Raw genomic sequence first — 17,864 nt, 5'->3', positions numbered from 1 at the left:
TAAAGGGCAACCCTAGGGCATCCAGATAAGGAGATGAAAGTGCCTAGACCACTGAGTCCCACAGAACTCCTACCACAGAAATCTATCCAACAAAGACAGGCAGGCAAAGCAGAGCATCCTGAGACAAACAAAAACAAACAAAAACAAAGAGTCACCTAAAATAGGCAGACAAAGAGAGAACCCCCAATCGAAAGGAATGGAAGAATCCCGAGAAAAAGAGCTTAAATAAATTGAGGCAAGCAATCTATCAGACACAGAATTCAAAACAATGGTTATAAGCATGCACAAGAAATTCAGTGACAACAATAAGGAAGTGAGTAGGAATTATAACAGCATAAAAAAAATAGAAGCTATAAATAAGTGCCAGGGAAAAATGAAGAATACTATATCTGAAATTAAAAAATTACACTAGAAAGAATTACAATCAGGCTGGATGAAGCAGAGGACCAAATTAGCAAGCAGGAAGACAAGGTAGAAAGAAATACCCAAGCACAGCAACAAAACAAAAAAAGACTCAAAAAGTATGATAGTTAAAGGGAATTTCAGGACAACATGAGATGTAACAACATTCGTATCATAGGAATATGAGAAGTAGAAGAAAAGGAGCAAGGGATAGAAAACTTGTTTGAGAAAACAATGTCAGAAAACCTCCCTAACTTCGTGAGGGGAAAAGTCATGCAAGTTCAGGAAACACAGAGAGTCCCAATCAAGATGAACCCAAACAGGCCCACTCCAAGACACATCATAATTAAAATGCTAAATATTAAAGGCAAAGAGAGAACCCTAAAGGCAGCAAGGGAAAAACAGATAGTAACTACAAGGGATCTCCCATAAGGCTAGCTGCTTACTTCTCAACACAAACATTACAAGCCTGAAGGGAATGGCAAGAAATATTCCCAGTAAAGCAAAGGCCTGCAACCAAAACTACTATACTCAGCAAGACTGTTATTAAAAATTGGAGGGAGAACCATGAAATTTCCAAGACAAAAGATGACTAAAAAAATACATCATCACCAAGTCAGCACTGAAAGACAACTAAAGGGACTGTTTTAAGAAGATGAAGAAAAGAGTGAGAGAGAGGACAACAGCTACAAAGGGAAAAAATGGCAATGGATAAGTTCATATCGATAATCTTAAATGTAAATGGATTAAATGCTCCAATCAAAAGACTCGGGGTAGCTGAACAGATAAGAAAACATGATGTACATAAATGCTTCCTCCAAGAGACCCACCTCAGATAAAAAGATCTACACAGACTAAAAGTGAAGGGTTGGGAAAAAAATACTCCATGCAAATGGACAGGAAAAAAAGTCAGGGTAGCAATACTTACATGAGACAAAATAGATTTCACAACAAAGGCCATAAAAAGAGAGAAGGTCCATAATACTTTAGTGAAGAATCCATCAAGAAGATATAAACATTATAAACATATATGCACCCAATATAGGAGAAATCCAAATGTATAAGGAAAATCTTAGAGGACTTCAAGGAAGATATAGACACCAGAGGATTTTAACACCCCACTGTCAAAAATGGATAGTTATTCCAAACAAAATATCAAAAAGGATATTGTGGCATTGAACCATGCCCTAGATAAAATGGACTTAACTGATATATATATATATATATATATATATATATATATAAACTTTCACCCCCCAAAAAGCAAAATACATATTCTTGTCAAATGCACATGGAACATTTTCAAAGAAAGACCACATGATAGAATACAAAACAAGCCTCAACAAATTCAAGAAAACTGAAATCACACCAAGAATCTTCTCAGACCACAAGGGCCTAAAACTAGAAATCAATCTCAAGGAAAAACTCAAAAACACTCAAATTCATGGAGATTGAATAGTATGTTATTCAACAATGAATGGTTTAAGAATGAGATCAAGGAAGAAATCAAAAAGTTTCTGGAAACAAAAGAAAATGAACTCAGAACAGTCCAAAAACTTATTAGACACAGTGGAGACAGTCCCGAGAGGGAAGTTCATAGCAATACCGGCCTACCTAAAAAAGGCAGAAACACTTCAAATAAACAACCTAACCCTACATCTACAAGAACTAGAGGAAGAACAAAGATAGCTCAGAGCAAGTAGAAGGAAGGAAATAACCAAGATCAGAGCAGAATTAAACACAGGGACTAAAAGAACAATTCTGAAGATCAATAAATCCAGGAGCTGGTTCCTTGAAAAGATAAACAAAATTGACAAGCCTTTAAGCAGACTCATCAAGAAAAAGAGAGGACCCAAAAGAACAAAAGCAGAATGAGAGAGGACAGATTACAACAGATACACAGAAATACAAAGGACTATAAGAATTACTATGAAGAACTATATGCCAAGAAATGTGAAAACCTAGGTGAAATGGACATATTTCTAGAAAAATATAATCTTCCAAAATTCAATGAAGAAGAAGCAGAAAGCCTGAACAGACTGATAACAAATAACAAAATCAAAGCAGTAATCAGAAAATTCCTGGCACACAAAAGCCCTGGACCAGACAGTTTCACAGGAGAATTTTACAAAACATTTAAGGAAGAGCTAACCCCTATCTTTCACAGATTATTCGAAAAAATTCAAGAAGAGAGAAGACTCCCAAACTCTCTTTATGAAACCAGTATCATCCTAATCCCAAAACCGGATAAAGACACAACAAAGAAAACTACAGGCCAATATCGCTGATGAACATAAATGCTAAAATCCTTAACAAAATATGGCAAACCTCAGGAAGCAATACATTAAAAAGATCATACTCATGATCAACTGGGATTCATCCCAAGGATGCAAGGATGATACAATACTCACAAATCAAGAAACGTATTACGTAACCTAAACAAAAGCAAAGATAAAAATATGATCATATCAATACATGCAAAGAAACCATTTCATAAGGTGCAGCATCCATTTATGATAAAAACGCTCAGCAAAGTGGGAGTAGAGGGAGCATTCCTCAACATGATAAAGGCCATATATGAGAGACCTACAGCCAACATCATACTCAATGGGCAAAAACTAAAATCTTTTCCACTAAGATCAGGAACAAGAAAAGGATGTCCCCTTTCACCACTTCTCTTCAACATAGTATCGAAATTCCTATCCACAGTGATCAAACAAGGAAAAGAAATAAAAGGCACCCACACTGGGAAGGAGGAAGCCAAACAGTCATCGTTTGCAGATGACATGCTAGTGCACACTGAAAATCCTATAGACTCTACCAAAAAACTACTTGACCTAATATGTGAATTTGGCAAAACAGCGGGATACAAAGTCAATATCCAGAAATCAAAGGCATTTTTGTACACCAACAATGAAATATCAGAAACAGAAATCAGAAAATAAAAGCCACTTAATATAGTAACAAGTAAAAAAAGTACCTAGGAATAAACCTAACCAAAGAGGTAAAGACTTGTACTCAGAAAACTCACAACAATGAAGAAAGAAATTAAGACAGACACAAATAAATGGAAGCATATACCGTGTTCATGGATTGGAAGAATTAACACATTAAAATATCCATATTACCCAAAGCAATTTATATATTTAATGCAATCCCTATTAAATACCAATGACCTTTTTCACAGATACAGAGCAAACATTTCAAAAATTTACATAGAACCATAAGCGACCCTGGATAGCCGCACCAATTTTGAGAAAGAACAAAGTAGGAGGGATCACAATACCTGACATCAAACTATATTACAAGGGCACTGTAATCAAAACAGTCTGGTACTAGCATAAGAACAGACATATAGATCAGTGGAACAGAGTAAAGAACACAGAAATAATCCCAAGTCACTGTGGTCAATTACCATTCAACACAGAGGGCAGAAGCATAAAATGGAGTAAAAATAACCTCTTTGATAAATGGTATTGGGAGATCTGGACAACTACATGCAAAAAATGAAACTAGACCACCAACTTACACAATACACAAAAATACACTCAAAATGGGTAAAAGACTTAAAATATAAGTTACAACACCATAAAAGTCTAAGAGAAGAACTTCAGGCAAGAAAATCTCAGATATTCCATGCAGCAATATTTTCACCAATAAGTCCCCTAAGTCAAGGAACATAAAGGAAAGAATAAACAAATGGGACATCATCAAAATAAAAAGCTTCTGCATGAAAGAAAACAGCAGCAAAATGAAAAGGGAACCAACCACATGGGAAAATACACTTGCAAAAGAAACCTCGGATAAGGGTTTGATATCCAAAATATATGAAGAACTCACAAGACTCCATACCAAAAGATAAACAATCCAATTAAAAAATAGGCAAAAGCCCTGGCTGGCGTAACTCAGTGGATTGAGTGCGAACTGCGAACCAAAGCATCACAGGTTCGATTCCCAGTCAGGGCACATGCCTGAGTTGCAGGCCACATCCCCAGTGGGGGCCATGGGAGAGGCAACCACACATTGATTCTCTCTCTCTCTTTTTCCCTCCTTTCCCCTCTCTAAAAATAAAGAAATAAAATCTTTAAAAAAATTAGGCAAAAGACCTGAACAGACACTTCTCCAAGGAGGACATACAGAGGGCCTAGAAACATATGAAAGGATGCTCAGCATCACCAGCCCTCAGAGAGATGCAGTTTAAAACTACATTGAGATACCATTTCACTCTGGTCAGAATGGCCGTTATAAACAAATGAACAAACAAGTGCTGGCGAGGTTGTGGAGAAAAGGGAACCCTAGTGCACTGTTTGTGGAAATGCAAACTGATGTAGCCACTGTGGAAAACAGTATCAAATTTCCTCAGAAAACTAAAAATGGAACTGCCTTTTGAACTGGCAATGCCACTGCTGCGATTATTCCCTAAGAATCCTGAAACACCAATTCAAAAGAATCGATGCACCCCAACGTTCATGGCAGCACAAGTGTTGGAAGCTACCAAAATACCCATCAGTAAATGAGTGGATCAAAAAACTATGGTACATTTACACAATGGAATACCACAGCAGAAAGAAGGAGCTCCTATCCTCACGACAGCTTGGATAGATCTGGAAAGTATTATGCTAAGTGAAATAAGCCAGGTGGTGGAAGACAAATACCATATAATCTCACCTATAAGTGGAACCTAATCAACAAAACAACATAAAAGCAAAATATAACCAGAGACATTGAAATAAGGAACCAACTGATTAACCAGAGGGGTGTGGGTAGAGGATAATGGAGGGGTAAGGGTGAAGGGTTGTCAAGGAACATGTATAAAAGACATATAGACAAAGGCAAAGAAGGGTAGAATGGAGGGTGGGGCGAAGGGTAGTGGTGAGGGGAAATGGAGACAACTATACTTGAACAACAATAAAAAATAGAATCGAGGGTGGGGGGCAAAGGGGAATGGTGAGGGGAAAATGGAGACAACTATACTTGAACAACAATAAAAAAATGAATCAATAAAAAACAAATCAATGAATCGATAAAAATAAATCAATAAAAAGAAAAACAATAAATAGCCAGAAATCTTTTCAAAAATAAATAATATATGATTTCTTTTAAGAGCTGCACTATGCATAAAAAGGTAAAAAAAGTATGTCAGCAAAGGTGGAAAGGGTAGGAGAGAAAGAATTAAAAAAAAAAACTCTCAAGGGTGGAAGAGTTTGAGACATTAACTGCATATTCTCAGAGCTGAGCTCAATGCCAGGCACAGAGCAGGCACTCAATAAGTATCTGTGGAAAATATATCTGATAGCTCAATTCTAATGATTCTACATTTGGAAGCCAGTAAGAGTTTTCACCTAACCCTTTCTGAAATATTTTAATTTTAAGAATTGACAAAGAGACCAATTATCTTAACTTACAAAGAACTAGGAAAATTTAAGTTTCTGTAAGTATACTACCAAAAGGATATTTGACAATAAGATTTTGGAAAAGAATAACACTTTAGAAACAAAAAATTTTTAATATACATGTACTTAGCTTGAGAACATTCAGAAAAGTATAAATGAAATGCCATTAAAAATAAGTCAGTATTTGAAGAGATCCCAGATCATCCGTATAAAATTAGTATCAGATATTAAGGATGTTCACAAATTATTTTTTAAAAGGGGAATGTGTGCAAGTGGAAGGGCTCAGTTCCACACTGGATGATAAAGTAAGAAAAGTTAGAACATCAAAATTACAACTAAACTGTAAAGCAATCATCACTCAGAACTGTCAGAAATCAAGTTAAAAGGAAGTCCAACAACTATAGAATTAAATAAACCACATCCATCCAGACTGGTAGGAGGGGCAGATATGTGGAAAGGTCTGCTCCCACATCCAAGTGTGGTAGATAACAATTTGGGAAGGCTATCTTGGGAGTGAGGAGTCCTAGTCCAACACCAGGCTCCCCAGCTCAGGATTCCATTGCCAGGAAGATAAGTCCCCATCATTTCTGGCTGCAAAAACCAGTGGGGATTGACTCAGTGGAAGAAACTTCTAGAGTCCAAGCAGTTCCTTTTGAAGAAACCACAAAGACACTTACTCAGAATTACTCCCTTTGAGCTCCAGCACCAGGGAAGCAGCTTGAAAGGTACCAGGGGCATACAGCGAGGAACTGAAGTGTCTGGCATCAAGGCGAGAGCTGGGGAACAGTTTTCTCCCAGACAGAAAAGCCAGCAGAGGCCATTGTCCCTTTTCTGGACCCTCCCCTAACAGACCCAACAGGCAGGTGCCTTATCGGAGATTCCATCAACCTGGCTAACACTGTTTGCCCAGCCTGGAGATGCCCTGAGGTTCCATCCCACCCAACTTAGGGCCCCACCCAAGCTCTTAACAGTGGCCTTTCCATATGAATAGTTGATCTTGGTTAATACTTCCCAAATCCTATCAAACAAGCATGGTAGACCTCAGTGAGGCCCCAGCCCTTATACCCCATGCTAAGTGGTTCCAAGCCCAGCACAAGCAGCAGTCATCTCAGATGCTTTATAGCTCAGGCAGGGTGGCCCAGGCAGAACACAGATGAGGGCTGACCTTGGCCTGTACCACCCAGGAAACCCCAGAGCCTGTGCATCGTTTGCACAGCTACAGACCACTATGAAGCACCACCACCCTGCCCCTGCACTGCTGATCCTCCACAGAGGACAGAGGTTGGTAGTCAGAGATCACAGCCAGTCCTTACACCTGACTGGCCTGGGTAAATCCCTCCAATTGACCTGCCACCAGCAACCAAGGCTTAACTACAAGAGGAGGGTATATTCAGTCCACACAAAGGGCAGACCTCGAGTACTGAACTTGAGTGATAGGGAAGGCTGTGCCATTGGACCCTACAGGACACCAACTACATTAGGCCACACTACCAAGACCAGGAATCATAGCATCTCTACCTAATACACAAAAACAAACACAGGGAGGAAGCCAAAATGAGAAGATAAAGAAACATGGCCCAAATGAAAGAACATATCAAACTCCAGAAAATGAACCAAACAAAATGGAGATAAGCAATCTATCAAATGCAGAGTTCCAAACACTGGTTACAAGGATGCTCAAGGGACTTAGTGAGGACCTCAATAGCATAAAAAACATCCAGTCAGAAACAAAGGATACCCTAATTGCAATAAAGAACAATTTACAGGGGAAAAAACAGTAGAATGGATGAAGCCAAGAATCGAATCAATGATCTGGAACATAAGGAATCAAAAAACAACCAATCAGAACAAGAAGAAAAAAGAATCCAAAAAAAGGACAGCACAAGCAGCCTCTGGGACAACTTCAAGGGGCTGAACATTTGCATAAGGGTGCCAGGAGGTGAAGAGAAAAGCACAAGAAATTGGAAACCTATTTGGAAAAAATAATGAAAAGAAAACTTCCCTGATTTGGTGAAGGAGACAGATATGCAAGTCCAGGAAGCACAGTGAATCCCAAATAAGACAAACCCAAAGAGGACCACTCCAAGACACATTGTAAGTAAAATGCCAAAGGTTAAAGATAAAGAATCTTAAAAGCACCAAGAGAAAATAAGTTAGTTACTTACAGGGGACTTCCCATAAGACTGTCAGCTGATTTCTCAAAAGAAACTTTGCAGGCTAGAAGGGATTGGCATGAAATATTCAAAGTCATGAAAAGCTGGCACCTACAGCCAAGAATGCTCTACCAAGCAAAGCTATCATCTAGAATTGAAGGGCAGATAAAGAGCTTCCCAGACAAAATGAAACTAAAGTAGTTCATCATCACCTAACCATTATTATATGAAATGTTAAGGGGATATATTTAAGAAAAAGGTTGTCAGATGGGAGGGAGCTGTGGGGGGATGTGTGAAAGGTTAGGGGATTAAGAAGTACAAATAGGTAGTTATACAATAGCCATGGGGATGTGAAGTACACTATAGGAAATAGAGTAACCAAAGAACTTATACACATGACCCATGACACGAATAATGGTGCGCGGATTGCCTGACGAAGTGGGGGGAGGGGTGCTATGTAGAGGGAGCCACAGGGGGATCAATTGGAACTATAATAGCATAATCAATAAAATACAATTTAAAAAAGTATTTCTTTATAGGAAAACTGCAGGCATTTGGGCAGCATAATCCTTTGTGGAAACAGACTGTCCAGCCCTGCCTGGGGTGGCTCAATGGATGGAGTGCCAGCCTGTGAAGCAAGGAAGGAGTCACTGGTTCAATTCTCAGTCCGGGCACATGCCTTGGTTAGGGGCTAGTTCCCCAGCAGGAGGCATACAAGAAGCAACCACACATTGATGTCCCCCTCCCTCTCTTCCTCCCTATCTCCCCCTCTCTCTAAAAAAATAATAAAATCTTAAAAAAAAAAGAAACAAGACTGTCCAGTAAACTGTAAGATGTTTAGCATCTCTGCCACCTATCAAATAAACCAGTAATGTCTCCAGTCACTGTGACAACCAAAAGGGCCCACACATTTTTAATCACTCCCTTGAAGGGTTGCCCCACCTCACTCCCCCTGCCCTGCCCCAGTGGCAACTAGCCAATTCCATAAAGGAAGAACTTATAAATTTAAAAATAATAACACATAGCCCTCGCTGGTGTGGCTGGGTGGATTTAGTGCTGGTCTTCGAAAGAAAGAGTTGCCAGTTCGATTCCTAGTCTAGAGCACATGCCTGGATTGTGGGCCAGCTCCACAGCAGAGGGCACAGGAGAGGCAGCCACGCATTGATATTTTTCTCTAGCCTCTCTTTCTCCCTCCCTTCCCTTCTCTCTAAAAATAAATAAATAAATAAAAACCTTTAACGAAGAAAAGAATAATTACATAGAATGTTCAGGAAGAACTGCTATAACTTAAGTCTACACCAGAAAACCAAGTTATAAAATAACATATTTGTGATTTTCTGTCTATAGAAGTACTTGTCTCATAGAAATATAACATGAAGCATATATGTAATTCTGAATTTTTTATTAGCCACATTTTAAGAGATTAAAAAAACAGGTGAAATTCATTTAAATAATAATATACTCTATTTAACCCAATGCAGCCAAAATATAATTTTAATATGTAATGAATATTAACAAATATTAATGACATATTGAATATTTCCTTTATACTGTCTTTGAAACGTGGTGTGTATTTTACACTGAACAGTGCATCGCAATTCAGACTGGCCACATTTCAAGTGCTCAATAGCTAAATGTGGCTAGTGATAAGCATATTGGACAGCATAGGTCTACAGCAGGGCTGGCAAACTATGACCCACAGACAAATCTAATCTACAGTTTAACTTTGTCAGTAAAGTTTTATTAGGGCACAGCCACTCTCATTCCTTTACATATTGTCTATGGTTGCTTTTGGGCTACAAGGGCAGAGTTGAGTAATCATGATAGAGACCCTATAACCCACAAAGCCTAAAATATTTACTATCTGGACCTTTACAGAAAAAGTTTGCCAACTACCAGACCAGTGTTTTCAAACATGCCCTGTGAATAGAGGATGTCTTTGGTCCACTGTGGAATGAAACTGGTGCTTTATTTACTGCCTCTCTTTCCTAAAAGTGATCTTAGTAATTTATATTTGTCCACTCCAATAATCAGTAATACAGGCTCTTACCAGAAAGATAATCTGGCCCAGGTCACCCATAGGACGAAGATGCATGGTGTCATATATATCACACCGGTAGGGTATGATCACTTGTGACCCCATACGTCCTAAAAGAGAATGGATTGAGACAAGGATCAATGTTAACATAATATAAATACATTATATGACAAGTATTTGGTATTTTGCCATGTCAGAGACACCATAACTTTTCAGAGTCCTCTACAAACATCATATATAGGAAGTATGAGGAAGCATGGATGTTCTCATAATGCACACAGTAGACCAAAATTACATAAATCCAAGATATGAATTATTTGGAACACTGTTAAAATGAAAAGAAACATAGCTCATGGCTTCTCATTAGGTAACCCTAATAAATGGCACCATAGTATACAAAACTCCAGGAACTTTACTTACCAAGATGGTTGACAACATATCGGCCCAGGAATCCTGTAGCTCCAAACACAGTGGCGACGACCCCACTGACTGAGGAACGCCCCCCCTTCCCATGAGGTATGACTGCATGATGAAGCTGGCGCTGGGGCAGGCCAGGAAACACAGATGTGGCTAATGCAGTAATAGAAGAACCTTAAATGAAAGCCCAGAATATACAAAAATGGAAAATGTTAATATAAAATGACTATGATACCAATAGCTTCTTTTCCTAGAAAACTGTAACATTATTTTGCAATCAGTATTTTCATGAACTTACATTAAAGTTGAACTTTTAAATTAAAAGTTATAATTTAAGTGCCAACAGCAATAATAAACACAAACTATTACAACAAAGAGTCTGTAGAACATAAGGAGATACATAAAAAGTCCCTGCCCTATAGGATGAAATTTGCCTAGGAAGATGAATCATATTAAAACAAAACATAACAGTTACAACTTTAGACAGTATAAACCTCTACAGTGAAAGGAACTGAGGGAATTTAAATAAGTTAGATAATCATAAGGAAGGAGTGCAGGATAAAGTGTTTTGGGAAAGGCTTTAAAAAATAATATCAACCACACCTAAAACAAAAACAAAAGCAAACTAAGCAAACAACTAGAACAGGAACAGAACCACAGAAATGAAGATCACATGGAGGGTTAGCAACAGGAGAGTGGGAGGGGGAGAGAGAGGGGAAAGGTACAGAGAATAAGTACCATAGATGGTAGGTAGAAAATAGACAGGGGGAGGGTAAGAATAGTATAAGAAATGTAGAAGCCGAAGAACTTACATGTATGACCCATGCACATGAACTAAAGGCGGGGAATGTGGGTGGGAGGGGGTGTGCAGGGAGGAGGGGAATGGAGGGGCAAAAATGGGACAACTGTAATAGCATAATCAATAAAATCCATTTAAAAATAAATAAATTAATTAATTAATTAAAACACTGCAGATCAGACACACCGTAACAAAATAGTAACAGCTAAATTTACAAAGCTCTTACCAGGTGCTTCACATTGGTGTAAATGCTTAATAACTATTATCTTATTTAACATTATCTTTATTGGCACTTCACAGACAAGGAACTAAGGCTCAGAGTGGTTGAGTGACTAGCCCAAAGAGCCAGCAAAGAAGATTTAAAAGCAGCCCAGTGAGGTAAGAGAAAAATTAAAAAGAAAATGGTATACAGAAACCAAATGAAAAAAAGAGATAGGGAGAATACAGTAGCCCCCCTTTACACTCAAGGGCTATGTTCAAAGACCTGCAGTGGATGCCCGAAACCAGAGACTGTACCAAACCCTGCATGTACTACTATGTTTTGTTTTTCCCTACATACGCATAGCATTTCATTTACTGGAAGCACTTTAAGGCTGCTCTTTGGCATATTTTAACCAGCAGCATTACTACTCTTGCTCTTTGCGGCCAGTACTAAGTAAAATAAGGGTCACTTTGAACACAAGTACTGCAATACCCTGACATTCAATCTGATGACTGAGACAGCTAATGAGTGGGTAGCTTTACAGCATGAATACACTGGACAAAGGGATGACTGACATTGTGACAGGATGGAGTCGGATGGCACGAGGTCCCATCTGCTACTCAAAATGAGGTGAAATTTAAAACTTATGAATTGTTTGCTTCTGGAATTTTCCACTTACTGTTTTCAGACTGCAATCGACCAGGGTAAGCAACACCGTAGAAAGCAAAACTGTGGATAAGGGGGCAGGTTCTACTGGAGTTACCTCAATCAAAAGATAGAAGCAGCAAGAGATAAGAAGACAGTTACCTACAAAGGAGTTCCCATCAGACTGTCAGCTGATTTCTCAAAAGAGACCTTGCAGGCAAGAAGGGCCTGGAAAGAAGTATTCCAAGTCATGAAAGGCAAGGACCTACATCCAGGATTGCTCTATCCAGCAAAACTTTCATTTAGAATGGAAGGGCAGATAAAGTGCTTCCCAGATAAGATCAAGTTAAAGCAGTTCATCATCACCAAGCCCTTATTTTATGAAATGTTAATGGCACTTATCTAAGGAAAAGAAGATAAAAAACAGTATAGTAAAATGACAGTAAACTCACAACCATTAACAACCACACCTAAAACAAAAACAAAAGCAAAATAAGCAAACAACTAGAACAGGTACAGAACCACACAAATGGAGATCACAAGGAGGGTTAGCAACAGGAGAGTGGGAGGAAGAGAGAGGGGGAAAAGGTACAGAGAATAAGTAGCATAGATGGTAGGTAGAAAATAGTCAGGGGGCGGGCAAGAACAGTATGGGAAATGTAGAAGCTAAATAACTTATGACATGTGGACATGACCTAAAGGGGAGAATGTGGGTGGGAGAGGGTGTGCAGGGTGGAGGGGAATAAAGAGGGGGTAATGGGACAACTGTAATAGCATAATCAATAAAATATATTTTAAAAAAGATGCTGAAACATGAAGCAGTATGACAATAGAGTCATAAGGTCTGGAAAATGTTGGTTGTAAATGGCCTTAACAATAATAATTTTATTGAAATAGTGGGAATGAAAGCCTGAATGGAGCAGGCAAAAGAAAGAATGTGAAGCAAGAAAGTGGTAGGAGAAGTACTGATAATCTTTTGAAGATATTATATAAATGGACAAAGAAAAAGAGGACTAGAGTAATATGAAGACAAGCAAGACTTTTTTTAAATGAGATAGTAAAACATTAATAAGCTGAAGGAAATGACCTAGTAAAGGAGAAAAATTAATGACTCAAGAGAGGGAATGAATAGATAAGAGAGGAGGGGATGGAATGCAAGGCAAAGGAACTGGCCTTAGAGCGGAAGGAGCTCATCTAGAGGAAAGGCACAGAATTATCACGGATCAGTTACTAGATTTTTATAGTGGGGAAAAAGAGATTTTTCTCATCTGATTCCTTTGATTTCTCTGGAAAGCAGAGAATGAGACAGAAGCATATTTTTAAAGTTTTGGGAGATTGGCAATGTTAAGTAATTGTTATGGGGAAAGGGAAAGCAAATTTCCTAGGAAAATGGCAGTACTGCAAATCTACTTTGTTTTCTATTGAAAATCTACTTTGATATTTGTATTCATGAATTTCAAATAAGGCTAGTCAGTTTGCTGTTTTCCCTAGCTCAGTTCTCCAATGTTCAGGGCAGGCAGGAAATACATGGAATGCTTGGTTTAATCAGTGTTAACTTTTTTAATGGCAAAGGGAAGTGAGTTGGAAAGTTGTGAATGTATGAAAAGGAATGATTAAAAGGATAAGGAAGGAAATGAAGGCATGGGATAAAGAACAGTCAGTAAAATGGGAACAATTACTGGAGTCAAAGAATTAATAACAAAGGACTGTTATGAGGATTAGTGTAAATGAACATAAAGCATTTAACACATTACCTAGCACACATTTAACACTGCATGAATAACAGTTGTTTTCATTTATTACTATATACTTCAAAATTCCTCAGAGGATAATGTTACATTAACCTCATCTGGTTGTTTTTTCAACAATTATGGGCCAAGCATTATTCTAGAAATTGTAACTAGCATAGTAAAAAGACGAAAACCTGGGCCTCATGGAGCTAACATTTTAGAGGGTTGATATGAGTGTTACTAATATAAATGCCTTGCTCATAGTAGGTGCTCAATAAATATGTTATTACCCTCTTTGGCTCCAGCCTCTCCATTTTCTTTCATTTATTATGAACATCATTAGGAGAATAACATTATTTATTACTCATATTCCTGTGCTCAAAAAACCTACATTGGTTTCCTACTGTAAATACCTAAAGCAACCGTCTCCAAACATATTTGCTTGCATACCACAGTATTTTTAAGCATTTACTTATAAAGTACATATATGTTCTATGTACTACCAATGTTATACACATTATCAAACACTAAAACACTTAAAACAGTGTACATAGTTTGAATGACATTGTGTTAGCTATTGTTATTACTACAGAATGTTTTTTAAAGTTCTAATACTGTATTTTAGTATTGCATTATTTCTTCTTGCAAAACCCACTTTAAAGACCACTGATCTAAAACTCTGCTTAGCTTTCAAAGGCCTCTATTATTTAAGCCCATGTAACATATTCAACTTCCTTTCCTACTATTCCAGATCTACAGGTAGTCATTTCACTGCCTCCTAAGTACTTCATGATTCCACTCTCACCTCACTGCCCTTCCAGTGACAGGGCAATGTCCAACCTCTCCGACTTTCAAGATCATAACCTCCCTCACAAAAGCAATCTAAGAACAGCAGTCCTTCACTGGTCTTCCAGTCTTCCCTCACAGCTTCAAATGATGCCAATCATTCCCTTTTCTGATTCCCTATGGTATGTAATAGTCTCTCCACATTCCACCTTGTTTTACACAATTCTGTTCTACAGTGTTTTGATTATGTTACACACTAGACTTGCCTCTCCAGAGTAAAGCTTTATGATTAAGAGCACGCGATATGATGTTGGTTAGAAAAAACAATTATAAATGTATCTAAAACTGTGATCAGCAGATATCAGGTACTATGAATTTTAAAAATACAACTTTTGAAGGTTCATGGGTGTTTGTGAAGGGCAGGAAGGTGAAAGAAGGACAATGAAGTGTAACTGGATTCAATTTCCTTTGCTTTTCTAGCCTCTCTTACAGAGTGGAAGGGTAAGTATATGTTTTCAACCTAAGGGCCATGATAGTAGATATAGTAAGAACAGAAGGTTAAATGAACAACGCTTACACAAATCCTAAGATATCCTTTACTCCTCTTCCCTTTCCTTTCTATCAAGCTCCTGATTCTTCTCTCTCCAAGCATCCCTTGCTTCCCGAGGCCCAAGCACCTCGGCCTAACACTCTCTACATCTATAGAGTTGCTTCTGATTTAGAGAGTGCTTTTATAAGCATTACTTCATTAATCTTTTCAGAAACTCCCTGACATTGTGGTATTATCATTTCCAATGTGACACGAAAAATCTTGAGACGGATTAAGGGTTTGCACAAGGTCATAAAGTCGATCTATGAAGAATCTTCTCTCCACTATCTTTTTATTCCCTCCCTTTCAGACTCCCCTCCCCGGCTCCCTGCCCCCACATAAATATTTCTCAGAACCCCAAACCCTTACAACCCTATGGGAAAGCTGATTCTCTTGATCCTTTACACAACCCCCACTTTCTCCTCTTCCCTTCCCATTGCTCACGTTCTCTCAGTGCAGACGCCTTCCCAAATGCATTGTTATAATATGTGAATCTGGAAAGTGTTAAAGATAAACTACCGAGGCAGGTGCCGCCCTAGAAAAACTAAGGTGTCCAGAGAGTCAGCGTGACCGCTGCAGCACGGCGCCACTCCCAAAACTTTCCATCGCCGACTTGGATTCCCAACCTGGAACCTGTATCCCCAGTGACACTTACGTGACATTGGCAGGGCCCGGACAAGCCGCGGATGAACGGCGGCCGCCATCTTCTCCCACAATCCCCTGCCGCCAGCGTTCCGACTAACTACGGCTACGAGGCAGGGCCAAAAGTAATTGCCTTGGAGAGTCTGCGCAGGCGCTAAGCAGGATGGAAAGGGGTCGGTCAGGGACTAGAGTGTGACAGCTGTCTGGAGAAAGAGAGCTAAACGGAAGGGCGTGTGATCCTGAAGGAAAGGGGGAGTAAAAAGAAAAGAATTCTCGCCTTACAGGATAGACCGTAAAGACCATCTCGTCACAGAGAAACTAGAAGTTCAACCAGTAACTGACTCAAGGGCATAAAAAATGGCAGAACCCGAGCTCACCTTTTCTGCCTCTCAGTTTATAGTTTTGTGAAAATGTCAGAGAAGGAAGCCCTGGTGAGACTAGGGGAAGGTGGAGGCGTGGCCCCTGAACTACGGACGTTCTTGAAGGAGATAACTAGGGTCTAGGGGAGAGGTTGTACATGGAAGGAGTGGGGCGGGAATGCAAGACAAAGGGAGAGAAGTAGAAATGAGGATATGCACGTCTAATTCACCAAAGTGTATGCTCTAGTCTCTCCGCGAAGCCTGTTTCTTACTGTTCTCTTTTTCCTGGTATGCTGACTCAGATGTCTGCACCAGCTCAGGTCTGCTGTTTGGACACCTCCTCAGAGAAGACCTCTCTGACACCTTATCCAAGGTGGTCATCATTTCAACTGTCTTATTACTACTTATTTATCAAAGCACTTATCACCACCTGACCAGGGATCAGGTGGATATAAGTCCAGGGATTCTTAACCTAGAGTGTGATTCATGAGTGGACTTCAGGAAGTCTATGAAATTCCTGAAATGTTATATAAAATTTAGTAGACATGTATGGTATCTGCACACTTTTCTAGGAAGAAACTCAAGACGGCGGTCTCTGGAGCAATGGGTTTTTTTTTGTTTTGCTTTGCTTTGGGTTTGTTTGTTTGTTTGTTTTAACTGTGGACTTCTTTAATAATCTGCATCGTTTTAGAGCCGGAGGAAATTCCAGAAAGATTAGACAAAACGCCTGCGGTTTTAAGTAGGTTATTCTGTTCAACTTGAAAGGTCCCTGAGTAGGAGCTGGCAACGAGCAACCTGTCCTGAGGCATCTACCTTGGGCTTATCAGAAAACGAACGAGTTTAGGGGACCTTTCTAGACTTGGTAATTCTTTCACCCGTTGTTTCAGGGAGAAAGGGATGTGCATGCTGGGATGGACAAAAGACCTGTAGTGAGGAGACTGTATGTTATTAAACTTGTAAGATTGGTTGTTTCCACTCCACCCCACCCCCACTGTTTACTGACATGTCACCTACCAAGCTGAATTAGAAGAGAAAACTAAAGAAATTTTATTAGAGAGATTAATGCTGTGCTGTCTCCTATTTCTTGGTCTCATCCTGTGTTCAATGAACACTTAAAATTTGGTAACATTTGATTCTGGGGTCAATATAAGTAACATACTTTCCTGGTTTTAATAAGTTGACAGACCCCTATTAACAGCAACCTCCTATCACCTATGTAACATCACCAGTTATGTTATTTTATATCTCCAAGTCAAACACTGCCCTGTGTACTAAATACTAGTTTCAAGGTAACATGCTCTGTTGATGCTATAGTTGAAAGAGCGTTGACTTAAAATTTAGAATATTAGATCCCAGTTTTAGTTCTACCAGTTATTGGTTGTAATCTGAGCAAGATTCTACACCTAACAAGGAAATTAATACTTGCCCTCTTACTTCATAATGTTGTTATGGGGATCAGATAACAGTGGATATGTAAGTGCTTTGTTAACTGCAAAGTGCTATATGTGAATATATGTAGTTTTATTCAGGTACCTCTGAAGTACCAAAATCACAGAATGTTAGAGCCGAAAGGGATTGTAGGAGATCAGCATGCCCAACTTCTTTATTTTAAAGATGAAGAAACTGAGACCAAATATAAAAGATCGTCAATAAATAATCTGTTAAAGAAAGCCTGTAATAAATCAGTCAGTCACTTTTGAATTTGTTAA

General features: G+C 38.9%; 2 protein-coding genes across 2 annotated transcripts in view; one reads left to right on the top strand and one right to left on the bottom strand.

The window, feature by feature from the left end:
• The window catches only part of NDUFA9 (NADH:ubiquinone oxidoreductase subunit A9), a 49,637-nt gene extending 33,723 nt beyond the window's left edge, over positions 1 to 15,914 (bottom strand). The window contains exons 1-3 of the mRNA XM_028532672.2: positions 15,810 to 15,914; positions 10,407 to 10,577; positions 9,999 to 10,096 (exon numbers count right to left, since the gene is read on the bottom strand). Coding sequence (XP_028388473.1) covers positions 9,999 to 10,096; positions 10,407 to 10,577; positions 15,810 to 15,858 — 318 coding nt within the window. The 5' untranslated portion in view covers positions 15,859 to 15,914. The remainder of the gene's footprint in view (positions 1 to 9,998; positions 10,097 to 10,406; positions 10,578 to 15,809) is intronic.
• A 31-nt stretch (positions 15,915 to 15,945) lies between these two features.
• Positions 15,946 to 17,864, top strand: part of AKAP3 (A-kinase anchoring protein 3) — a 43,074-nt gene continuing 41,155 nt past the window's right edge. Inside the window, exons 1-2 of the mRNA XM_028532670.2 lie at positions 15,946 to 16,227; positions 16,458 to 16,528. The gene's annotated coding sequence lies outside the window, so the exon portion shown is untranslated. The remainder of the gene's footprint in view (positions 16,228 to 16,457; positions 16,529 to 17,864) is intronic.

The sequence above is a fragment of the Phyllostomus discolor genome, chromosome 2 (genome assembly GCF_004126475.2).
Source record: "Phyllostomus discolor isolate MPI-MPIP mPhyDis1 chromosome 2, mPhyDis1.pri.v3, whole genome shotgun sequence".
In the NCBI taxonomy this organism is placed as follows: domain Eukaryota; kingdom Metazoa; phylum Chordata; class Mammalia; order Chiroptera; family Phyllostomidae; genus Phyllostomus; species Phyllostomus discolor.
The sequence above is the reverse complement of the archived record's forward strand: the minus strand, read 5'-3'. Positions and strand labels throughout refer to the sequence as shown.